The 26655-nt window shown below is 43.9% G+C and overlaps 1 protein-coding gene across 10 annotated transcripts in view; it reads right to left on the bottom strand.

Moving 5' to 3' along the window:
• The window catches only part of LOC119012548 (kelch-like protein 29), a 224580-nt gene that overhangs the window by 32156 nt on the left and 165769 nt on the right, over positions 1–26655 (bottom strand). For all 10 annotated transcript variants that reach the window (XM_037086473.1, XM_037086470.1, XM_037086471.1 and 7 more), the window contains 2 exons: positions 6558–6740; positions 2716–2896 (listed from right to left, as the gene is read on the bottom strand). In XM_037086473.1, the coding sequence (XP_036942368.1) occupies positions 2716–2896; positions 6558–6740 (364 nt within the window). The remainder of the gene's footprint in view (positions 1–2715; positions 2897–6557; positions 6741–26655) is intronic.

Here is a 26655-nt window from a genome sequence, read left to right as displayed (position 1 = left end):
TGTAGCAGATTCTTGCCTCAGCAAAGCGTCTGCTCATCCCTTGTGCCAATGTTGCCTTTCTTTTTTAAAGTGCTCATCATTAGCTCTATTTATCATGGCTGTGAGGTCTTTGCTTCAGGCTGGATGGAGGATTTATGTTACATTGTTGTTAGTAAATGGGATTATTCAGCTGAGACTCGCTGATGCATTTTTGCGGTCCATGACAAAGACGGTCATCTATGGTGTCTTTGTTGTCACCTAATTCCTTCATTGCTTTACATCCCAGCAGAGATAACTCACACTGCAGAGGTGATGTTCAGCTCTTTTTTTTTTTCAACGCTCTTTAAGAAAGGAGGCTTCTTGAAATGAAAGGAATATTACTCAAAGGTGTAAATCTGCATAATTGCTCGACTTGGCCATATTGCCATTGAGTCCTAATGATTATCATGTTTTTTAAATGTATGTTTGAGCTAAAAATCTGTGTTTATGGTATTAATTTCTCCACAAACTTTGAGTGTAAATTATGCAGAACCCACCACATTAGTTTTGCTTCACAGGCTCACCAAAGAAATGATGTACTCCGTCCCTTGAGGCACTTGGACTGATGTGTGAACGTCTCAGCTGGCATATAACATGAGCATACAACATGATTCTCATTGACGAATGTAATGTTTCTCCTCCCAGCCTGAAGTTGAGTGGTGGAAAGTTTCTACGGGGAATATTGCAGATTAAAAAAAAAAACAAAAAAAAAAAACATTTTTATTTGCAAAGCTGCAGAATGTTTCCCCGAGTAACAGCTCCCCCGCTTACCCCACATTAAATATAGTTAGATATTTTGCTCTCCGTGAAAGTGCACGCAGCTCACAGTGCCAGTGTTTGCCGGTTGATTAATCTACAATTCATCAACAAAGTCGTTGGTAAAGGGATTCACAGCGGGTCGATGCATCTTGTCGGAGAAAAAAGGTAGACTATCTCAATAAGACATTTTAAATGGAAATCTGACGGATGAATAATGCATTTGTGATCATTATCATTAGAAAACGAACACCAAAAAAATCAACAGGGATCCTAGTTATACAAAAATAAGACGTGATTGTGCCCCCGTCTAAAGAGCACAAACTTCCACGTGTCTGGGCCTTTTATTCCCGGAATAGTGACTTTTAAGACCGAACATCTGATTCAATTTTGACTCCTCGCCACGGTTTTTCTGACAAAAGACAAAATAAAAGCCTGGGTTGCCGAGAAACAAGCCGGTTGACTTCTCTGACAATTTGCCCAAACAGCTTGAGAGACCTGTTAGCTTTTAAACGATAAGGCGGTGAATACGACCCTGACCTTGCCTCACAAACGGTTTGCTTCAGCCCTGGCGCCGTGCATTTTCTTCCTAACTATTAAGAGTCAACTATTTTGTTCCGCGTGTGGGTTATTTCTCCCTAGCCGTTGCAACCTTCGAGAGTGCAGCGCTAGGGCAGTAATACCAAGCAGAAGAGGCCTCTGGCAGTTCTTGGAGAGAGGCAAAGTAGGTTAAAGTTTTACGATGCTGATAACGGAGTCCAGTTGCTGAGGGCTCGGAGAAGCTTTGCAATCGCACAAAAAAACAAAACAAAACAAAAACCAAACGCACACGAGGGCACAGACAGAGAAACCACATACAAACACATCACACGACGAGACGCTGATTTCTTTGGAGTGGCGAATGCCCCTGATGCACCGGCAGCTCTCAAATTAAGCAGCTCAGAGACAGAGGAATCAAATGCGTTTCCATTATGGGGCAAATATTCCATCTACCCCCTGTCATAACGACACTGTATGGCAGCATTATGGGGAAATATCAAATTAGGCTGTTTCATTTGGAGTACTGTTGTGCATTGCGAGCAGCTTTGGAGATCAATTGAGCTGCTAGGTAATGAGCGGCAGCGGCCTGCTCTAATATACTCAGTAATGTTCTTTTGATTGCTTTGGTTAATCTCGCTCTGCCGTGCAGGGGAAGGTAGCCCCCCCCCGCCCCCCACGCTCTGCTTCTGAGCCCAGGTTAGAGGGAGAAAAATATGAAGTGTGGAGTGGTGTTACAAAAGTCAAGTGTTATGAATCTGATTAATAAATCTGGACAATCCCCGCTCGTGTTCTATGCCACCAAGAATTCATTACAGCCCCTCAGGACGCCGCCTCACTCGGGTTTCATGCTGAAGAGTTTCAACAAAAACACCATAAAAAATAATATGACGAAAAGAGCCCGCTGAATGTGCCACAACGGACGACCTTCACATGAAGTGTTGCCGATCTGTGCTGAAGTGGATGGAATCCGACACAGTATAACACTCCGCTCTCTGAAAGCGAATCCCCTCACTCAGGCGCCACTCATAAACAAGTAAGAGGCGCTCTGTCACTCCACAACAACACTCGCAGCTGGGAACATTTAATATGCTCCGGCTCAGATCCGTTCCTCTGCACCTTTTGCTCTCACAGAAAATGCTAACAAACCTGTCCAACCACTTTTGCAATATGCTGCACCACACTACTGCGTGCCACACCATCTGCCACGTTTCGCTGCGCAGTGTGAATATTTATTTGCTCGAACTGGATTGCTCGGCGTACTCCTAGTTTTGTTGAGGAGTGGTCCGTCCACACACACATGCGCGCCGTGAGATGGCTGTAGAATCGGGGTTGGGGATTTCTGGGACCGTGAGTCACCAGCTGAGAGCTGCCGGAGGAATCAACAGGCTGCGTGTTTCATACCTCTCCACGTGGTCCAGGTTCCCTGATACTCCCAGTCCTCCGATGGTGTAGAGTTTGCCGTCGTATACCAGGCTGTTGTGTCTGCAGCGCGGCACCGTCATCCGGGACACCAGATTCCAGTTGTCCAGCAGGGACATGTAGCACCAAACATCAGCCACCATCACACCGGACTCTGTGCCACCTGAAATATAAGAAGGATGCGGGTTATTAAAGTGTCTATGTGAGGTTATATCCCCTAGGATGAGGAAGGAATAACCAGCACTACTCTGATTAGCTAGTTATCATCGTTAGTAATCCAATAAAATAATCAACAGTGTTTATCGGCTGCTGCTTCGATCAGCTGGGATGACAACACAACCTCCAGGTGGGCATGCTGATTTACACCCGTCATGTCAGGCGAGATGCCACGACAGGTGTTAAAGTTAATGGGACTGACTTTTCCATCCGTCTCCTTATGAGCAGCGCTTGAACATCCTTCACTTGGCGCTGAGCTTGAGACAGAGACTACAGTAAAAGTAAGTAACCACTGTCAGCTGCCTGACGAGGACTGAGCATGTGCAGCTCTCAACAGAGATCAGAAATAAGTGAGATGTGTCACTCCTTAGTGACTTCTGACGTTTGCTTGTCTAGATGTAGTCTGAGGACGATGAACACGTCCTGCTGCTTTCTAATGTTCCCTGGTTCCCTGGAACTATTAAACGCCTTCGCCTTCCTAGGAAAAGAACTGTTACATAGAGTGCTTAGGAACTTTCCCCAGAACCTCGGAAACTTTTGAGGAACTCATGAACTTTACCTTGAGAATCAGAGGAAATATTGTCCCTGTGGCAAAACTTTGTGCAAAAAAAAAAAAGTCCATACTTCAGAGGAAGTACTTTCCAATAGTTATTGGATTGGTCAAGCACGGACGCTGCATCTGATTCATATTGTGTCCCGCTTCATTTACAAAACTGGCCGAGTTTAGTATCAATATGCAGGTAATATTTAATGGCTTTTTTAAAATAAGTTACTATTTTTCAGAAAAACAGCAGCAAGACTGTGTTCTTCTTGTGCATTTCGATTTTTGCTGTTGTTTTCTTTTTTTTTTTTACTCCGTTTGTCCTTCAGATACGGTGGAAACACACAGGAGTGCAACATGAACTTCAAAGTCCCCCAGTTTAGTTACTGAGGCTTCATAGTACTGGGAATTGTTTCAGGTTTGGAAAGTGCTGTATGACTTCTTTATGATACATAACAAGGAGGGTTTGTTTACATGCATAACTCTGCCATCGAGTGGGAGGATAACTTACATCTAAATTTGTGTTTCAGTTTCTATTTGGTGTTGAAGTCTCCACTCCTTTTTCATTTTGGAGTTGCTTTGTGAGTTGGATGGCTTCAACAGACTGAAGGCTGCTGCTGCTGCGTTGACTAGTCACCCATCAAACCTGCACTTGTTTTAGCTCTCTTCAAAGCAGCCCTGTTTTGCTGCGTAGTCTGACATCTAACACCAGCCATGAATCAGTGACCCTGCTTCCAGGTGTGAAGGAAGGTTACAGACCGGAGTCCGTTGATTGGCCAGCTAGAACACCTCTGATTTCTCCGCTGGCTGTGTGACTCCCGGCGGACACATGCAGACCTGTTCCAATGCCCAAACACAAATTTACATTTATATGAAAAGAGGGAGAGGAAAGGTACACGTAGGACAAATCCTGCTGCATTTCCACGGCGCAATGTCAAGGTCTGAGTAGCATGCAGGATTCTCGCACAAATGGACCATGGAGGGAGAAATTCAGTCTACCTCTGGAGGAGCAACTTAAAGGTGGCTCATAGAGGGAGTCACAGAGTGCACAGTGTGCCACTATGGAACAAAATAAACTGCAGAACACTGCAGCGACTGTAAAGCCAGACAGAGGAAGAGAGAGAGAGAGAGAGAGAGAGAGAAAAAAAAGCAAGTTTATATAAAAAAAATGAAGCTTCAGAGAAGGTAAACAGGAAAGACATTCGATATGAGAAGGACTCTTTTGAAAAGAAAAGGCATTAAAGTTGTCTGTAGTGTTGGCCAGAGCTGAGATTTCAAAGCAACAGATGAGTAAGCTTTGAGGGCCAGCTACCCTTTAAAAAACTCTAACTGTTTCACAAAAGGTCAGGAGAAGTTGGCGGCGGCCTGGGAAGCTTCACTCTGCAGAATTGTCTTTCGCGGACTGAAAAAGATAAACCAAGAATGTCAAGTGTGGAGACCTTCTGTCACGACTCATCATGGCTGAAGTGATTTTTTTTCACCAAAAGGAGGTCGGACACCTGAAAAGCCACAATTTTGCTGTTCTGAGAAAACATCCCATTTTTTTTCATTCTTCAAAAAGAAAAAAAAAAAGTCTCAATTGTTCCCTGTGATTATAAATCAAGAGAGGAAACATCTGATCACCTTTTCAAGTCAACAAGAGAAAGAAACATGTGAGTAATAAGATTTACTGTCATTATCAGAGTCAACAGCAAGTCTGTAACGTCTGAATGCTGATGTGAGCGTGCAGGGACGTTAACATGCCATCAGTGATGATCGTAATGTTTTGACGTGTTGCAGATGTGTTGTCTATGTTTGCACAGTTCTCCAGTGTTATGTGCAATTATTTCTATAATTATTTAGAATTAATTAGCTGCTTATTAGCATGCATATTAGCAACACAGTGACGCTTTATTTATCATTCCAGCAGTTATTAACGACTCTTTTATTCATGAACATATTCTACAACTACTCGGCTGTTGATTGAAGAGTTTTCCCTCTGTAACATTCAAATCAATGCTTGTTGACAGTAAGTAAGTTGTCGTACATGAATCGGACATCTAGTCTTTGTGTTTTGTGACATAAATATTACTTAATAATACTTACTAAGTGAGAATGACTATTCTTGTGGCACTGAAACCTTACAGACCAAATCACCGTGATGTCACGCTAACAACAGTCACTCCTGGCTGTTGATTTCAGAGATATTTAAAATCATCAAACTTGTTTATTTCACCAGAGAAGATCAGTTTAATGGATGTGTAGTTAAACACGATATCCGACGTATCTGATGCTCCTGCTGTGCTCACCTCATGTGCTGGTGTCTTTGCGATCTACCTGACACCAACATCTCAGACTAGCTGCTAATTTAGGTGAAACTCATGTTCTTGTCTGTGCACCTGCAGGGGAACAAATGTTATTGAATGTGTTGTTATCAATGAGATATGATGCAGAAGACATGCACCTTTAGATGACTGACTTGCATACTGACGCTCTGAAATAACATTATTAGGTGTTTTCTATCTGGAAGTTACTGTAAACAAACCCTGTGGCTCTGAGGGGCTCACACTGAGCAGACAATATAAAGTAAGTAAGCAGTAATTAGATTATTTTGGTTAATGGCCTTATATTACTGTTATTACAATTCATCCTGAGGGGAACATGAATGTCTGGGCTGAATTTCATGGCAATCCGTCTTATAGCTGTTAAAACATTTCACTTAAAACCACGAAGGTCAACTTCATGGTAGCACCGGATGAAAAGAAAACAAAATCAGTAGGATTCGTCCTCTGGCGACGATTAAACTATCTAACCAACAGACTGACATCCACAGAGTCATCCTGCTGATGTGACAGGAAACAGCGTGCGTCATGTTTACAGTATCAATTGAAACCAATCCTACGATGATGTGCTTCAGTTTCGCTCTGTTTTTTTGCTTCCAAAGTTGATAGTAAATGTTCCTGAATCCGGTGATAACCTCTGACTACTGCAGCGTGACACAACTGAGGGCACCTCCTGCTCCTGCTCCACTAAGCGACTGCGACAGGAAAGCTACAATTGTGCCGCCGGAGCGCTCGATTTAGCTCACCTGATAGGTAGATGTTGTCTCCCGCCGAGATGACACTGAAGAACTCGCGGTCGTAGAAGGGCAGGCTGGCCAGCGGGTACCACTTACTGTTCTGGGGGTTGAAACAGGTGACTGCTGTCAGGGAGCGCTGGTTCATCCCGATCGCCTGGCGCCCTCCCACCAGAACTATCACCTCCGCTACACCTAGAGGACAAAAGGAGCGGGAGGAGGCCGGAGAGATAAAGGGAGGAAAGAGATGGGAGAAAGCAGGCCGTCAGGGAAGGTTTCCACCAGTAAACAAGGGCCAAGAGGGAATCAGACGCTCTGTGAGACACCACAGTGCTGCAGTGACTCTCAGACTACATGTTTTCTGGTAGATTGCCTGATGTTTAAGTATTTAGATACAGCTTTTGAGAGCAAGGTCAACAGTTTCTTTTTATATATTTAATAATGCTGCGGCAAAAAAAAAAATTAAGAAAAAAATCTTTTGATACTTGTAATTTTCAGACCGAGGAACCTTGGTAGGCTTCGTGGACCAGCGCGAGGAGCTGCTGTGGCTGCTGTTTTTTTTAATTCAGCAGGGCTTTGGCTGTCACTCAGTAACTGAGCTTGTCTGGAAATAAAAAACAAAATGCAAAATAGACAAAACAAAAAAAAAGTTTTCCTCTCGGTCACAGGAAACTATCGAGTTAAACGCTGAAAAAAGTATAACTCAATTACGGAGAACGATGGTTACCGCCCCGGCTCTCTCGCTCGCTCTCCTCCCCCACCTTCCTCACACGTAACACAAGCACGGGCCTACACACTTGTCCACACAACTCCCACAGTGAAACATACACTGTTCGGGCATGGCATAACAGAATCACAAAATCAATGGGCGAGAATCAATGTGTGTGCACTTGTACGCGGCGATGTGTCTCGTCTCATATACACACACGCGTGCTGAGGACCTTGTGTGATTAAGAAGATACTTGAAGCACATTCAGCACTCGTCCCTGCTGCTCCTCACCCGATCTATGCTCTCAGACACGCATGAACACAAACACACACACACACACACAGAGCTGCTGGATAAAGACACCAGTGATCCAAAACACACAAACAGGTTGGCAGCCAGCCACATGCGTGTCTCAGGTCCTCTCGGTCTTTCGGCAGCAGGCTCCAGTGAGCAGGCAAGACGACGAGCCGCCAGACAGAAATGAGCTGTGTGTTTGTAAGCAGCAGGCAGGCGGGCGGAGGGGAGGAGAGGAGAGGGGAGGGAGGGGAGACGGCGATAGGGAAGAGATAGAGACGGTGTGAGAAAAACAAAGAGGGAATGGGAGAGAGGTAGGGGAGGGAAAGGTAATCTTCATACACTCCAATCCGAGGCCAACCACTGGTTTCGCCCTGCTTGGATCGATACTTTTCCACGCAGACCTGCTCCTGACAGACATATCCATAGGTGGCTGTTATTTTCCTTCAGCTGCTTTCTCTTTAAAAAAAAAAAAAGAAAAGAAAAAAAAGAACAACATATCCCCATATATTTTCTCCTTTAGCTTCTGTTTTCCTTTCAAGGCTGGTAAAACAGAGAGCTTTCCTCTAGGAAGAGGAAAAAAAGGGCGAGAAAGATACAAATACTACAATGGGCTTTGCTGAGGCTGAGCAAACAGACAGTGCAGTAAGCATTGCCTCAGACATATCGTGGACATACAGCTTAGACTTTGTGGACAGCTTAAAGCCGGCCAGCTCTTCTTTTTTTTTTTCCCCCTGCTCTGTGAGATTTTTAAGAATGCGTTTGGAAAGAGAAAAGAAAGTGATGGCCCAAGGAGAAATCGTGGCGGTGTCACTGTGAAGATGAAGCTCGGCTAAATAAAGGAGCGCCACCACAAAAAACAAAAAACAAAAAACAAAAAAAATGCAGAAGGCGTAGGAGTCGAGTGCGTCGCCCGCCCTCTCTGGCAAAGTGTGTAAAAGATGGTGTGCAAATTTGGAGCGATGCTTAAAAAAAAAAAAAAAGAAAAAAGAAAAAGATGAGTTGAATTCGCTCCCATCATGGGCCCGTTTTCACAGCGTCATGCCCCCTCGCACTGCCGGCCTCAAACGGCCCTCAAGACCTCCAGCAGACCTTGGATACACGGCTAATAAATGGGTGTGTGGTTTTGTAGGACAGGCGCAGCTACGGCGGCTGTTCTTTGAAAAAAAAATAAATTAAGCGAAAACAGGCTCTTTGTCTTCCCTCTCATGAGCCTCCAACCATACCTTCACACACATTAATTACATCGACTTTGTTCTGCCATTGTTCTTCCTCGTGATTAGTTTGCTGCTATAGCCCGTCCGCGCGTGTACTCCCATTTCTCTTTATCACACGCTATGTCCTCAACTTTTACCGGATTTTAAAAGTCAGACGTTTTTCTATGCTTTCACCGGATTACAGTTTTCATCTCTTTTCATCTCCTCTTCTTTCATCCCATTAGCCGTTTCAGTTTGTTGATATTGACTGCCTCAATTAATTTGGCAAAGTTCCTGCTTCTGTCGGTGCCAATTTGGGTTTTTTTTTTCTTCTCTCCGCTCACATCAATCAATGTTCTACTGTTTAAAGTTTGTTTGAATATCTGTATACATTTATATTGTTCAAAAAAAGAAATGTTCAGTTCAGTCGTAACACCTTGTGAAGGTTGCACAAATACTACATTTCCTGAAGCTGCAGGAGTTTGCTGGATTTGTTTCACTCTAGTCTGGCAAAGAAAAAGAAAAGACTGAATAAAGCAAGTGCAGTTCCTTCTGTTGTTTTTCTACATAGAATTGCTACTCCACCAAACCAACTTGAACCCCCACAGAGTCTAATTAGGCCAACTTAAGCAATTCCACATGCCGCCTCAACGTGCCGAATTGTACTCCTGTGCACACACACACGCAAGTCTTTATTATCACCTAGTGCACATGTGCAGGGTTATTCTCAGCGCTTTCCGCTTGGCCAGACACGTCAGGGAGAGTCCACATCTGGGCAGCTGAGGCTGCTGCGCGGCTCTGACCCCTGAAGCCCTGAACACATTCACAAGCTAACACAGCCCAACACCGGCCTGTCAGAACGCAACAAAACAGGAGAGCGGCACCGCTGTCGGGGAGTCACGGCATCGGATCAGATGGTTGCGTGGGTGTGTTTATGTGTGCGTATGTGCGAGGTTTTTCCAAAGAAAACGAGGCCTCACAGGGGATGGCTGTCAGTCAGTGGAAGGTTTGATGGGAGTTGGGTAAAGGGATGAAGGGATGGAGGATCGAAAGATGGAGACGAGTGGTTGGGGATGAAGGGATAACCAAGTCTTGACAGCTCTTGTTTTTTTCTCCTGACAGAGTTTATACCCATGGCAGTTTGGGGAGAAAATGTCTCCTTCTGCTGATTGTTACTGACCTTTTGTTATATTCTTGGTATATTCTACGTTCCTCTATCCACAAAATATCAACTGAGCAAAGGCTTTGAGCCACTCCCTGCTTCAAAGGAACATATTAATCCAAATAAATAGATTCCGGGGTGAGGCTACCTCACAGCCACAGTCTGGGAGGTTTGTCAGGTGCTGCGAACATGTTAGAAATGCTTCGGTTCAACGCTGCAGTTTGTGCCGGAGTATTGCAATGCTTCACTTTATGTAGTAAAATATGTTACGTATGTTGAGACCTAGATATTATTTGCATCTCAATATTTTGCAGTTTAATAATTTAGAGGTCAGTGAGCTGAGGAACTTCAAGTAAATGCTCACAGTTGAAGCTGTATGTTCGTTTTTCTTGTATTTCATAATTTTTGGGCTGAGGTCAGAGTTCATGTGATGTCATCGGCCGGCGCTGAGCAGGATGGGTGTTTGTTTTTTTCTTCTTCTTGAATTGTTTTTGGGGAGTACGTGTGTGAAGCAGGTCTATCGCCTGGAGGAAAAAAACCGATGTAAAACCGGGACGAATAAAGTTGCCAAACTGTGAGACGGAGTCGGGTCTACTTGAGGGTGCAACATAAACTTGGTGTTTCCGCCCGGTCTGAGTTTTTTCTTCAGCACGAAGCAGGAGAAATGACGAGCAACCAACGGACATCGTAGGAGCTAACGCTAGCTGCTAACACGGACATTGTGAGAGCTAAGCCTGCAGACATCTGGAGTCACGTATAGTGGAGGTAAACGTCTTCTATCATGTCGGAGCTGCAACAGATGTCGCCTGAGTGGGAAAGTATTGTGGCAGAGATAGAGGAAAAGTTATTGACACTGAAAGCACCTGATTTGAATGATGTGTGTACAGCGCTTAGCCTCACGGTGGATGCACGTGACAAAGACTCATCTCGCAAGTTGAGAAGGCTTGTTCTTCAGTACATAGAAGGAGAAGATATTATCTCAAGGGAGGATGAAGGGATGACTGTTTTGCTGGAATTAAATGACAAAATTGACGAATTAAGAGAGAAATTTGAGGATAGCGATGAGCTCCTGCATCAAAACGCTGTCCAAGAGCACCACCCTGTGGAGAAAAATGAAACTACATCCAATAACACAGAAGGACAAAAAGAAGGCGGTTCAATCCTGAATGCAACAGCTGCTGTGGCTAGCCAAAATGTGTCTTTGGTCCATCCACTGTACAGGAGAGAGTTAAAGATAACTGGACAAATTGGAGAACCAAACCAAAAGGACAAATTAACCTACTCAAGTTTGGAGAGACAAATCCAAAGGGCCCTAAAGAAAGGGTATGAGGAGGGAGAAGTTGTCGAGGCTGTGATTCAAGCAATAGCTCCGGGTACAAAACTGAAGAGTTATTTGGAAAGTAGAATAGATTTGACACTGCAAGCCCTCAGGCAAATTCTACGGACTCACTACATTGAAAAAGATGCTACAGAGCTGTATCACTCCCTCACACGTGCAGTTCAGGAACCCAAAGAGACACCTATACAGTTTTTGATGCGAGCCATGGATCTGAGACAGCAAATTGTCCTTGCTTCAGACAGAGTCAAGTCAGGCTTGAAGTACAGTTCAGAACTAATTCAAAACCAGTTCCTTCAGACAGTAATGACTGGTCTTCATGATGATGCTATTCGAACGGACATAAGGCCATACTTACAAAATCCCAAAGTTACAGATGAAGTCCTTCTGGAGAAGATGACAGCTGCTTACAGTCTGGAAATGGAAAGAAAGAACAAGCTTTCAACCACTGTGAAAGCAAAAACGATCAGGATGGCAGCAATTGGTGAAGAAAAGGAACAAACTGAACATATGCCAAAACCAAACACAAACAAAGGTGGTGAAACAAACAAACGTGATACACTTATGGAGAAGGTTGATCAAGGCAACAAAGCCATATGTGAAGCCATCCAGAACCTCACCACGCACATTGCAAGCCTACAACAAGCCCCTCAGCCTCATGTTCAACAAAGGAGAGTCAGTGGAGAACCAAGTCGAAAATACAGAGCACAGCCTAGGATTGTTAATCGCAGACAATGTCCGGAATGTCAACAGTCCAATCCTGATGGAAAGTGTGACCACTGTTACAAGTGCGGCAGTGTAGAACACTGGGCATCAGGATGCCGAAGGAGAAACGTCACAGCCAGCACGAATAAAGTTGGAATCCTGCATTGTCCTGCTGAAAACACGGAGAAAGCAGAACTCTTCAGTCTGAGAGTACCTCTCAGTGGTAAACAGCTGCAAACAGCAAAATTGATTGGGAAGAAATGTTTAGTTCGAGCTTCTTTAGGAGGAGTTGACACTACCGTACTGTGGGACACTGGTTCACAGGTATCAATAGTGGGATCCAACTGGAAATCAGAGTACCTGCCAGATGTTGAAGTGAAACCAGTGGCTGAGCTGCTTGGATATGGATCATTAGAGCTTTCGGCTGCCAATGGAACTGATATTCCATATGAGGGATGGATGGAAATTGAAGTCACCTTATCCAAAGATGCTGTTGCTGGAATGAGTGACAAACCCGTCCTGGTGCCCATCCTTGTGGCCCATGATGACATGGAACGCCCGATCATCGGCTTTAATGTAATCGAGGAACTGGCCCTGACCAATGACACAAGTGAAGATGGGATTTCATCAGGTCACATGGTTAAGAGACTGAGCACAGCTCTGGATGTAGGCCACAGAACTGCAAGAGCTGTTTTATCCGTGTTGAAAAAGCAAAAGCCTGAAAGTCAGCCCCACCTAGCCAGAGTAGGCAGGCAACCAGTGACAATCCCGAGGAACAAAGTTATGGTCGTGCAGTGTGGTCGGCTAAACAAGGATGTGGTGAGCACATCATACGTAGTGTTAGAGCCAAACCTTGAGGCACCATGGCCATCTGGCCTAGCCATCAGAGAACAGTTAATTGAGCTTTCCCCAGAAGATAATGGTAAAATCGAAGTGACTGTGGAAAATATGACTGATAATGATATTGTGCTTTGCAGTCGCACCACACTTGGCCTGTTGCACAGTGTTGTAACCACCTACCCATTGCAGATAAAGTCAGCTGAGGAACATATATCACAAGCTTCAGACAGCAGTGCCACTCCGCCTGCACAGCAGCTGAGGGGAGAATCACAAGGTGAGCACTGGGATCCACCAGTGGACCTGAGCCACCTGTCAGAAGACCAGCGACAGCAGGTAAAACAAATGCTCAGGGAAGAATGTGATGTGTTTGCAAAGGATGACTGGGATACAGGGTGCATTAAAGATTTGGAGATGGAGATACAGTTAAAAGACAATGTGCCTGTCCAAAGAACATACAATGCAATCCCGAAACATCTCTATCAGGAAGTAAAAACACACATACAGGACTTACTCCACCGAGGCTGGATCCGGAAGTCCTGCTCCTCATATTCCTCACCTGTAGTATGTGTCAGGAAGAAAGATGGGAGTCTACGGCTGTGTATAGACTATAGGCTGCTGAATGGGAAAACACTGCCTGACCGCCATCCCATCCCGAGGATTCAAGAGATTCTGGATAACCTGGGAGGCAACTCCTGGTTCACAGTGTTGGACCAGGGAAAAGCCTACCACCAGGGCTTCATGAGTGAGAAAAGCAGACCCTGCACCGCTTTCATAACACCATGGGGACTTTACGAATGGGTGAGGATCCCATTTGGGCTGACCAACGCCCCTGCCTGCTTTCAACGCTATATGGAGGGATGCCTGAGAGAGCTCAGAGATGAGGTGTGTGTACCATATTTGGATGATGTATTGGTTTTCAGCTCCAGTTTCACTCAGCACATCCAAAATGTGAGACAGGTGCTCAGACGACAGCGAGAGTGTGGCATAAAGCTAAGACCAAAAAAATGTGACTTCTTCAAAAGTGAGGTCTGTTATGTAGGTCGAGTTATCTCTGCAGACGGGTACAAGATGAACCCTAAAGAAGCAGAGGCAGTTCAAGCACTGAAGCATGAAGCACCAGCCACTGTGCGAGAGGTGAGAAAGCTAATGGGATTCCTTAGTTATTACCGATCGTACATACCAGACTTTTCTAGGACAGCCAAGCCCCTTTATGAACTGTTAGCAAAACCCAAGTGTGAGGCGAAGCAAAACCAAAAGAAAAAGGTGCTTGGCCGCAAATGCGCTCAGTTGCCACCTTCCCATCCAGTACAGTGGACAGCACTTCACAAAGAGACACTGAACAGGATCGTGGATCAGCTGACAAATCCACCAGTCATGGCCTACCCTGATCTAGAGAAACCCTTTGTGCTTCATGTGGATGCCTCTGAAGATGGTCTAGGCGCAGTCTTGTACCAGCGTCAAGAGGGTGTTCTCAGGGTGATAGCCTATGGATCAAGGACCTTAACAGCAGCAGAGAGGAATTACAAGTGGCATTCAGGCAAGTTAGAATTCCTGGCGCTGAAATGGGCCATAACAGAACGGTTTCGGGACTACCTTTTCCATGCACCTCACTTTACAGTTTACAGTGACAATAATCCCCTGACCTATGTCACAAAGTCAGCGAAACTGAATGCAGCTGGACACCGCTGGGTGGCAGAGTTAGCGGATTATAGGTTTACATTGAAATACAGGCCTGGGACAGCAAATAGGGATGCAGACTTCCTGTCGCGCAGACCAAAATCCATTGAGGAGGTCATCCAGGGATGCACTGAGGAATGCCAACAGGAAACCATCAAATGCATCGGGGAAGCCCTGGACATAGACAGGACAGGAGAAGTGAATTGGATCTCTGCTGTTACCTGCAATGAAGATGCGCTGCCAGACGGGTGCAACATCTCCGAGCCAATTCAGCCTCTCGCAGCAGACGACATAAGAACAGCTCAACACGCGGACCTAGTTCTAGACAGGGTAGTGACTTTGAAAAAAACACATGTCCACCTGAGACATAAAGACAAGCTGACAGAGAATGAAGGCGTCCGACAACTTCTCAGGGAGTGGCCCCGTCTACATATCGATGGTGATGGCATCCTCCGAAGAGAGACTGCGACAAGGAAGCAGCTGGTTGTTCCTGAGTCCCTGAAACCAGTTGTATACAAACATCTACATGAAGAAATGGGACACTTAGGTGCAGATAGAATGGTGGCTCTAGCAAGAGAGCGCTTCTTCTGGCCTAAGATGAGGCAGGAGATGGAACACTATGTTACCAAAGTGTGTCGCTGCATAAAGAGAAAGAAACCAAACAGAGTAACCAGAACAGCGATACAGAGTATAGAGACTTCTGCACCGTTTGAGATGATCTCCATTGATTACTTACATCTGGACAAGTGTAAGGGAGGTGAGGAATACATACTTGTAGTTGTTGATCATTTCACTAAATATGCACAGGCATATGCAACAAGAGACAAGTCTGGGAAGACGGCAGCCAGAAAGCTTTTTGATGACTTTATCATGCGTTTTGGTTTCCCATCCAAGATACACCACGACCAGGGTAAAGAGTTTGAGAACACTCTCTTCCACAAGCTCCAAGACTACTGTGGTATCCATCACTCTCGCACTTCTCCATACCATCCTCAAGCAAATCCGGCAGAACGCTTCAATAGGACACTGCTTGGAATGCTGCGTACACTGGAAGAGTCTCAGAAGTCAAGATGGAAGGAGCACCTTAACAAAGTGGTTCATGCCTACAACTCAACTGTGCATGAGGCAACAGGATTTTCTCCATTCTTCCTTCTGTTTGGCCGTGAACCAACACTACCAGTGGACCTGATGTTCCCCAGGAGAGGAGAGGGGCGACATCAGTCACAGGCTGGCTATGCAGAGAAGTGGAGGGAAATCATGCAAGAAGCCTATGCCATGGCAAGGCAGAGTATGAAGAAAAGTGCTAGGAGAGGACAGAAAAATTACAACCAGCGTGCATGGAGTTCGACACTGGAGTCAGGTGATCACGTCTTGGTGAGGAACCTCACACCTAGAGGTGGCACTGGAAAACTGCGCAACTACTGGGAAAACATGATCTATGTTGTCAAAGGAAGAAAAGGTCCTGATGGCCCAGTGTACGTGGTTGAGCCATTGCAAGGAACTGGGAGAAGACGTGTGATACACCGAAACCTACTCATGCCGTGCCCCTACCTGGTTGAAGAGTCAGAGGCAGGTGAATCCAACCTGAAAGACAAAAACGGTAGAAACAAAACAAAACAGAGAACAGGAAGGCGACATACAACCAAGCATGACACTTACCCAGCTGACACAGACAGTTCCAGCGAAGAGGAGTGTCACTTGTGGACAGCAGTAAGACACACAGATCTGCCCCTCAACGCAGAAGCAAAAGAGTTCTGCCCCAGGAGTAAATCGCCCAGAGACAGACCTAAGGTGGCGTTTAGACCTGAGGAGCACTTGGAAGAGGGACATACGGAGGACAGCCATGGTATCGATGAAAAGAGCGACGCTCTGGCTGTGGGATCTGAGGATGAGCAGAGCGACGCCGACACATGGAGGGAAAGGCCTAAGAGAGTTCGACAGCCCAGGCGTGTTTACACCTATGACCAGCTAGGCCAGCCGACTCTCCAACCGCTGAAAACCTGCCCTGTCAGTGCGAGAGAGCCCCTGAGACCAGCCATGACCTGCCAACCAGACCATCATCCATGTATCCTTTTGTCATGAATAGAGATTCATACACACACAAGATCATTTAAGAAATGCGTTTTTTCTAATGTGTTATATGAGATATGGTACATGGGTATGTAGGAATTGACGCACATTACAGGATATAGAAACAGGTTATCTGAACATCTATTTTAATAAGTACAGAAAATGGAGGATGCTATTCTAGAATTTTGGAGTCAAGACGGTAGTGTGATACATACTGGAAAGAAGGAATTAGTAGTGTGTGCACATACAGAATTTACTGGATAGATGGCTATGAAATGTGTAAGTACACAGTTCCGAGTGTAGATGGTAATTTCCTTGTCCCATTTGTGAAGATTTGGGGGGCCCACCAATGCTTCTATGGACTATGCACTCTTCGATACTTATGGACTATGGACATTTGATCCTGTATTGTGGCCATGAGAGACTTTTGCAAAGGGAAAAAATGGACTCTTAAGATAGCGTAACCTCATTACCCTGTAAATGAAAAACAGTGCTGTATGTCATATATACCTGTTTACTCACCTTCTCACAAAGTGTTCAATAGTTGAGAGGTTAAGAAAATGTTTGGCAACATTTTATTTAGTGGGGGAGGGTGTTGAGACCTAGATATTATTTGCATCTCAATATTTTGCAGTTTAATAATTTAGAGGTCAGTGAGCTGAGGAACTTCAAGTAAATGCTCACAGTTGAAGCTGTATGTTCGTTTTTCTTGTATTTCATAATTTTTGGGCTGAGGTCAGAGTTCATGTGATGTCATCGGCCGGCGCTGAGCAGGATGGGTGTTTGTTTTTTTCTTCTTGAATTGTTTTTGGGGAGTACGTGTGTGAAGCAGGTCTATCGCCTGGAGGAAAAAAACCGATGTAAAACCGGGACGAATAAAGTTGCCAAACTGTGAGACGGAGTCGGGTCTACTTGAGGGTGCAACACGTACATAATGCTGCAAAAGAAACAGTCGCACTTTGGTTAGTTTGAGGCACCAAAACTAATCAGTTAGGTTCAAAAGGCTTCTTACTGTTAATATTAAAACAGGTTTGGTGATGATGTAATTAAGAGTACAATATGTAAGACTTGCCTTCGTCCTGAATCGATACTCTAAACAAACCAGAGCATCCTGGTTAGCATGCTAACTTCAGCAACACAAAACAAAAGTCTCTAACAAAACGCAAAAATTAATTCTTCACATTTTTTGATGATTTTAATCTTTAATCGTTATTGTTTCAAGTGTGAAAAGTTTTGGAAACCAGCAGTAAACATATCGACATTTTATCTTTTTAAGTTGACATAGCTAAATGTTAGCAACAGATGCTAATTTACACATCCAGCAGACGAGAAGGAGTCTTACCTTCATTCACTCATTTTTCGTCTTGTTTGTACTTTGCTTTATTCAGATTTTTAAGTCTCTTTTCAGCTCTGTGTGGACCAAAAGATATTCGTCTTTCAGCTGTTAAATATTCCACTGTGTTCACGATGCCAGCTAGTTTTGTTATCTGGTCCTGTAGAGGTAACATCGAGTGGTTTTATAAGAGCTCTTCCTCTCAAGAAGATGCCCGCTGCATCTGGAAATTACACCACTGTAGTGACAGGCTGTTAAACTTGGGGGGGAAAAAAAAGAGATGGAAAATGGTAAAAACCTAAAATGAGGAGCTGGAACGACCTGCAGAATAATGGCGCTGACACAGTGGACCTGTTGGCCGATGTCACGTCGCCGGATGTTAATGATTTCCTATGGAGAGACGGAGATCTGGCCACAAGGTGCATGATGGATGCAGCGCGGCGAGCTGATGATATCTGAAACAGTGTAATTACAATTCGACCTCTATGTAACGGACTCAGTCCAGTACAACACACCGAGCTTCCCGAAAATCAGATTAAACTGTCAAACTAGGCGTCGCTGACAAACCATGAATCATGATTCTGTTACTGCGTTGCCTATTTCTCACCTCAAATGTTTTCAGGTCTTCAGCGGGAAAGAAGAGTGGCGAAGAAATATGGCTGCATGCACCAAGTGTAAATAGAGACTACAATGGTAACATCTGGCCGGTGTCCAATATTAAAATCTGTCAGTGGGAGGCTGGAGTCATCCCAGCCTGCGAATTGTGTGGCGAAAAAAAAATGAGTCTCCCAAAAAAAAAATATGTGATCTGGGGGACGGACAGGCATGTGTAAGAGCTGAATCTCAAATTGAAGTTGATGCCCACCCACGGAGCGTGACATGTGCACGCACACACACACACAGACACACATACACACCACCTCTTGACAGTTCCTGCACACTGCCTCCACCCAACTCGACATCAACCAAATGAAACCTATCTGTGACAGGAGCACGCCGCCCCAGCTTTACCCCATACTGGAACAAGCTGGATCCTCACCGCGGACACGCACACACGGACGTACAGTCACTCCGGCAGAAGAGAGGCTGATGGAAAGATGAAGACAGAACGGAAAGATGCTGTCGTCTCCTTTTCCCCGCTGCCACACTGGGTCTTATCTCACCTTGTTACGTGTCTCCTTGCTCTCTGCCCCATGCTGCGACCCCGCTCTCCTTATTCCTCTTCTATTTTCTTACCCTGCGGCTAACACCACCCTCGCTCTCCATCTCTCTTTCTTCCTCAATCCATGAGAGACTGTACTCCATTTCTGTCTCTCAGTCTTCAAGTTGTTTCTCTCTCAAATCCCAGGAGTCCTTCCTCTTTTTCCCCCCATAGCGTACTCCTCAATTTCATCCTCCTTGACTGAATCCTGGTTTGTATTCCAACAAATTCCAGCTTTAAATTTCTTGGAAATAGCAGTTGTATCACTTATATATCTTGGGGAACTCCAAATCCACCTGCTGATAAAAATCATGTGATACGATTGAAAGCATTGATGGACTGTAACTGAGTACATTTACTCAATATAATAAAAAAAAACAAACAAATTGAGGCACCTGTGTTTCACCCCACTACATTTTGGAGGCTTTACTTCACTAAATGTACAGTAACTTTGCAGATTGCTTGCTGCATCAGAGCCAAAGAAGCCCTTTATTACTATTATTATTATTATTGGTCATCAGATATGTACATTGGATACATATATAAATATATGTACTAGAGATATTCTGTACATTTATTGCCACAAACTTACTGGTAATACTTAAAAGGAGCAATATGTAAGTATTGGTCACCTGTCACATTTGTACTCCCAACAAAAAGGGGGCAGCACATTATCAGAGTAACCGCTAACTGCTGCCAACTCTGACTGCCGCTGGTTAGTAAGCTGGGTTATCCACTCAGCTAGCGGTTGTATTAGCCGACAAGCACCGGACAAGTTTTGGAGTTGTTTACTATTCGACTGTGTCTCTTAAGGTACAAAATTGGCAAGTTAGCTAGTTAGCTAACTTCAACAGATATTGCTACAACACAAAACATATACATCCTTAACACCATAAGTGTTATTTCTTCACATTCTGTTGATAATTTCTGCTTGATTTTTTAATGTTTTAAACTAAAAAAAACCCCACAACTTTAAGTATATTTATGATCAGATTATTTTACGAAGTACTATTTGTATGGGTGAATTTCAGTCGTACTGAAGTAATATGTACAGGTATGACACACAATTCTGACAAATACTACGAAGGCGCTACAGATTCCTGTCCAGACGAGGCAGAAACGTGTTCACTTCAGTAAACGTGATTAAAACCGCTTTCTTCACCGCATACACGGTTGAAACCTCAGTTACCATCCACCTGCTTCACTGCGCTGTTACAGAAAAACTGAGTTTGTGGATGTAGCTGTCCTCCGTCCGGCTTTTTTTTACACCGTGAATAGCATAGTGCACCGTGATTCAGTACACTTGGCATTTTGAGCCACCAGTAAGGGAAGACTTTGCCAGTGACCCTGGTCAAGGATATGCTGTGAAACATGGATTCCTCCATGTGCAATACACCTCTACTGTGCAGCAGACAGAGAGTACAAAATATGCAGCGTCTAAATAATAAGTTGCAGCTTCTTTTGCACGATTTGCATCTCGAACAGAGATTAAAAGTTGTTCTCCAACCTCCTCTCCTACCTTATTTTTTTGTAAATCGCCTCCTTCATGACTTGCTCAGACTTAAGCAGAGATATCCACCAGGGATTTCACTCAACAGTGTACTTTATGAAGGAGCACATCGCTCCAGTAATTGTTTCTACAGTCAGATTATGAGGGTTTCGGCTCCGTTTTTCATTAGCCTTTAACTTTATTATGATCCTGACGTGATTTTGGTTGGTTTGCACTCGAGCATTACGCACATAAATCACAGGGATGACAGTGACAAACAACCATTTACTCTCGTGGGAGGAGGAAAAATGCATTGTGTGCATGTTATTAAATGAGCCACATGTTTAAATATACATGTGTAAATATATTCACTGCTGTGTAACAACTGGGGAGAACTGGAAGTGTGAAGACTTTCACACTCACAGGGTATCACAGCCACTGTGACACTGGCAGTCTGTCTCTCAGGGCTCAGAGCCATTTATATCTCTCTGCTGGTCCATAACCATTTCCTCTTATCTCAGCCGCTCCTCTCTAATCTCTCTCTTTTGCTTTTTTCCCTTCCTAATCCTATGATTTCTCTCCCAGGGTGTTAATTTGCTATGGTGAGGATCAGGGGCCAAAGGGCTCCCAAATAATGTCAGGGTCCAGGGAGGTGCAATATATATGGATGTGCAATACTTGAAGTGTGTGTGCTAAAAAGTCTGCACTCAGACGATTGCCTGGTGAAGTGTACTCAAACTACTTTCAGTGCGGGATGCATGACATTGGATTTTTGCGAAAATCCAATATGCCAATATTCTCAAACTCATTTTGGCTGATTGCCAATGCCGATACAGATATACGCTCATATTTTTTTTCCCCCACCTAATTGCAAAGAACACTGTTTCCCTCATGTAGTGGAATTAACATATTATTATGCTAACTCTTATCTCTGTTGGGCAGTGTTACTTTTGAAAGTTAACTTGTTACGTTAAGGAGATTACGGTCATTAAAAAGTAATCATTGTGTTACAGCGGTACCACTGACAAAACTGAGTGTTGGAGTATTTTGCATGACCAAAATTAAAAATTTGACTATATGGTAAATATATTCTGCAACCAATAATCTATAGCTATACATGCTAAGACTAATAGGAATGACACATGTGATATCAAGCTTGGGGAGTATCAGTAATTAGGATGCCACAAAAGGTAACTGTGTTCTGGTAGAGTTACAGAAAAAAGGTGGCAAAAAAACGGGATTGCTAATAAAGTTTTAAAATAAGGAATGATAAACTAGTCCAGCACATGCACACACACGACAACACTTCATGAGTCTCACAACATCACTGTTCTCCAGTGAAACTGAATGGACAAGTGTGTACTCTTGTGGAATAAATATTTGTTATTACGATTAAATAAAAATCATTTTATTGATTTATTCTTTTAGTCTTCATTTGCACATGTTGGTATTAGGGTAATCCAAAGTATTGGAGAGTAATTAAGTTACATTAAATCCCAACCCTGGGTTGTATTCCTTTTCCTATCTCTTTTCTATTTCTCTGTTTCTCTGTTTTATAATCAAAAAATATCGTTATCACGATGGCCCACTGGATGAGGCAGAAAAACAATGCTTTTTAAAATGTAACAAAACTAAAATAATAACACTACTGAGTCAACGGTTGGCATCGTGCACACACAATTTTTAAACATCTTGCCAGAAATGTTGCTTTTGGGCTAATGCTGATATTTCAGCCTTAAGCTTTTGCTGGTCAATAACAACTAGCATGGGTCAATTTTCAAACATTCTAATAGTCATTAATCAACTCAAACATTTGGATAATTCATATGACCATAGTTTTGTCTGAAAAAATATATTAACCTTTTTTTTTCCCCCAGTTGTTTTTATCGCTGCCTGGGAAAAACAAGACGGCACCAGGGTCTTTCTTTGAATGATGGTTGAAGAGTTCCTGGTGAATATCGCACAGCACTTTTTATTTAAATGCCCATCTGTAAAGATAATAAGAATCATAAAAAAGTGATATAATTGTGCATCACTAATGTTTGAGGGTCAGTTCATTCAATGCAGTTTTGGTTTTATTTGCCTGAGAGTTCCTCCACCTTCACCCAAATACAAGGAAACTGAATGGGACTGTGGTGCTCACAGCACTGTAGAATTAAATAAAAAAATAAAATAAAGTCCTCAACAGCATTGTGTCCTTTTCAGAAACTATGTCCCCAATACTCAGGACGATCCACAGCCTCGCTGTGAACAGTTTTTGCTGGAACTACTTCCTACCAAAGAAGTAGTCCCAGCGGAAACTGTTCAGGGTTTGTACTGTGGATCCTCCGGAGTATCTGGGACAGTGTCACTGGAAAGAGATGTTCCTGCTGAATTTTTTAAAAAGAGATGTTTCTATACTGTGAGCAGCACATAAAATCTCACTTCCAGTCCATGTACAGTATCGAGAGGAAGATATCTCAAATAAAACCAGTACAGAGAGACGCAAGAGGAAATTTTTCCACAAGAAAATATTTTCCTGTAAATTAGCTGAATGACCGATTAAACTTCTCATTATTTAAATCTGATACATTATGAATTCCTGGATTCACCCACAGTCCAAACAACCGAATCTGTACCATCGGTACATGCACTGATACAGCTCTGACCAGGTTCGCTCTGTCTGTTGAATATTGGATGAGGCGGAAGCAGCCTTGCAGCAGGTACAGCGGGTCAGGGTGCCAGATGTGGCATGAGCGATGCTGAGGCTGATCCATGCTCCTGTAAATGCTGCTCGCTTTGGGTCTGAGCACGAACTGCAGCTCTAGGAACAGAATGAGTCAAGTTTTCTGGCTGCAGTCGAGGCGCTCGCTCCCCCGCCTCCCCCTCCCTCCCTCCTCCTCTCCCTCCTCCTCTGTAGCTCAGGCTGACAGTAGTGACTAGTCAAAAGGTCGAACGGATGAAACCTTAATTTTGGCTGCAGCCCCCGTAGACATTTAGACCAGAGGTTATCTAATCTGGATTTACAGCCTCCATGTTGCATTTATGAGCAGAGATGGATGTGTTTGCTCTAGATTTCACTGATAAGCCGCAGGAATATCAAAAACTCATACTCCAATTCTCCGGTGAATAGCTTGCATCCAACTTTCTATCTCTCTCTCTCCGGCTTGCTCACACTGTTCCTCTCTCCCTGCCTCAAATACCGTCTCAAGTCTCCAGAAATAAAATCGGAAGAGGAGCCGCTGAAGGGCACTCCTCACATAGAGCGATTAAGACGTTTCTGGCACACTCTCTTGCATCCTGCTTTTCCAGTTTGAGAGGTGAAACAGAGTAATCTCACGCTGCATTGGCTCTAAAAGACAAACCAGGCTGAATAATTACACAGAGCAGGACAATAATCAACAAAGTCCTGACATAAAAAAAAAGAAGACAAAAAACCCCCCAAAAAACCCAGATGCAAAGTTTATAATTGTCTTTCCATACAGCTGACAGCATCCATGTCGATATCACCTTCCTTAATGGTTGGTGTTGAAACTGTGCAGCCGTAGAGAAAGATGACAAATAATTCAATTATTTCATGCAAAAGGGCTTTGACGAGGAAACGTCGAAGCGGTCGGCGAGACGGTGTTAATCGGGCCTGAGCCAGAAGCAGTAGGTGGCAGACTTCAGAGGGAAGTCATCTGATGATCCTTTATGTTCTCCTTACAAGGTGTGAATCTTTCTCTCCTTTCTTTGTGGCGCTGGCGCGCTACGGCCACTCTCCAAGGAGCCGCTGGCTGGCGGAGGTGTGAACGAGTAGATGAATGTCACGCCTACGGCTCGGGACCTCACAGAACAGCCGGGTTTTATTGTCTCCGAGCTGCGGATGCAAGCTGAGCTATTGTGCGGGCTGATCTAATAAAAATCCAGCCATTTTAGACCACCGCACAACCAGCTCGCAGTGTTTTATTTGGCTGTGCCTTACGCTGCAGGAATGCAACGTGGTTAATAGCGTTTAATATTTACATTTCCTGAGTATTTTGGAAGAGGCTTACATCCTGCTGCAACACACGCCAGGGATCAGATCTCAGCTTTCAAAAAATAAAAAAAAATAAAAAATAAAATCTAGGGAGATTTAAACTGAGCCATCTAGTGTAAGGAGTGATCACACAGATAAAACGCTTGTGCAGAAACGCTGCATATTAAAACCACCCGCTGCTGCTGCTGTGTGCTCACTGTACTTCTTAACTTTTTCTGCCTTTAGATAAATGAACGCTTAATTACGGATGATGAAGTGGACAGAGGGAAAGACGTGTTGAGAAATAGAGGAGCCACTGTTTAAGGTTTCCCTCCTACAGAGCATGTATTTAAAGGTTTTAACAATGTGTGTGTGTGTGTGTGCGCGCTTGTGTGTGCGAACGAGACAAGAGAAACAGTGTGAGGCGAGCCGGACCCCTGCGTCTCCTAGTCATTACAGCTCATTTGTCTGAGTGCTATTCCACTTGGCTGGGTTGAGTTAACAGTTTGCCCTGGCGCTCGCCACCCTCCTCCGAGCGGAGTGCAGCGTCACACGAGGAAGGGACGGAGAAACGGGAGCGTAATGTATGGCTGTGGACGGAGTGCGTCGTGCACACACATCAACACAACGCGTAAACTAAAGGGGACTTTTTTCTCGCTCCTTAATAGCACAGATGTAACAAATCAGAGTGCGGCTTAAGACAAAATGGTTTCTTGAGTAAACTCCCAGCACCAGCGGCTGTTTAATCCCCCTGATCCCCTGGAAGGTCTAATGACAGCTAATCAGATGCACATCCACACTCTAATTAACCAATTAGTGGCTAATGGATACACATACAGTAGGCAAAACACCGTGGATTCATTATGAGACACTCATAATTTTCACTTCACCCGAGACTCTTTTCTGGCCAAATGAGGAAGAGAGGAGGGCCGTTAGCAAATCTCATCAGCTACTTCGCCCCCTACCTTCCTGCAAGGCTCAGCGCTGCTGCAGAGAAATGAAGGATAGCGAGAGAGACATGAGGAAAATTCATCCTGAAAATTAGGGTAAATGTAAAGAAGATGTTGTCCCACAAATAACATACTGAATTTATATTTCAGCATCGCAGACAGTTCATTTCTATGCTGAATATCTTTTTGGCTCCCTAATCAGCATCTAATAAAATTAATGGGCAGAGCATCAACTCAATAAAACCCTCCAGAATGCAAAGTGCGTTCAGAGTGATGCAGCAGACCGTCTCGATTTCAGTCAGCGAGCGAAACTCCAAAATAAACTTAATGTCATGCTGGTTATTCAGACTTTTTTCTTTCTTTCTTTCTTTCTTTCTTTTTTTTTTTTTTTTACGACCCTTGCCTCGTCGTAACTCTACGAGAAAGGGAGCCCTTTGAACAAAACGCGGTCCACCATTGTCTAACATCCATTTTTGTTTCACGCCAGTTCCATTAACCCTCCGCACAGGAGCGCGCCGAGCGCAACAATGCGTCGACGTGCCAGGACCTGTCAGACCGACTGAAATAAAAATGAACTGTCAATAAAACAGGGCCATAAAACCACTGTAAAGAAATAAATTACACCATTGCAGCACAGCGGGGAGTCTATATAAAGAAAAACCTGGGAAAACAAGACAATTAAAGGGTGTTTGGAAACCATCTGGCTGTTTCTATTCAGCTGCAACCGAAATAACTTTTTTAGAGCTTACAGCTAATGGAGCAAGTCCTCATTAAGATGTCGGCCCTTTTTTCTTAAACTCAAAAAAAAAAAAAAAAAAAGTTTGTGCTTTTCCATCTTACAAACACACTGCCGAGTGTGTCTTCATAGTCCATTAATATTCATATTAATGTTTTCTTACCCATGACATGATATATTAGCCTAATTTAGCAAAAACATGAAACTACTAAATAAGTATACAAGATTTTGCGAGCCCATTTCCCCGGGCCATTTTTATTTATTTTTTTCATTTTGCCATCTAAATGTAATATTGAAGGCTTATATTTTGTATAATAAAAACCAGATAAAATGACTAGATGTAATGGGAAAGCTGCGCCTTGTTGTGAAAATTCTGCATTTTCTACAAGCTCTATTAGCATATTTTCTACTTCTTGTGTTTGTTTTTTCATGTCCT

Source organism: Acanthopagrus latus, chromosome 22 (genome assembly GCF_904848185.1).
Source record: "Acanthopagrus latus isolate v.2019 chromosome 22, fAcaLat1.1, whole genome shotgun sequence".
NCBI lineage: Eukaryota > Metazoa > Chordata > Actinopteri > Spariformes > Sparidae > Acanthopagrus > Acanthopagrus latus.
This window is presented reverse-complemented; position numbering and strand designations above follow the sequence as displayed.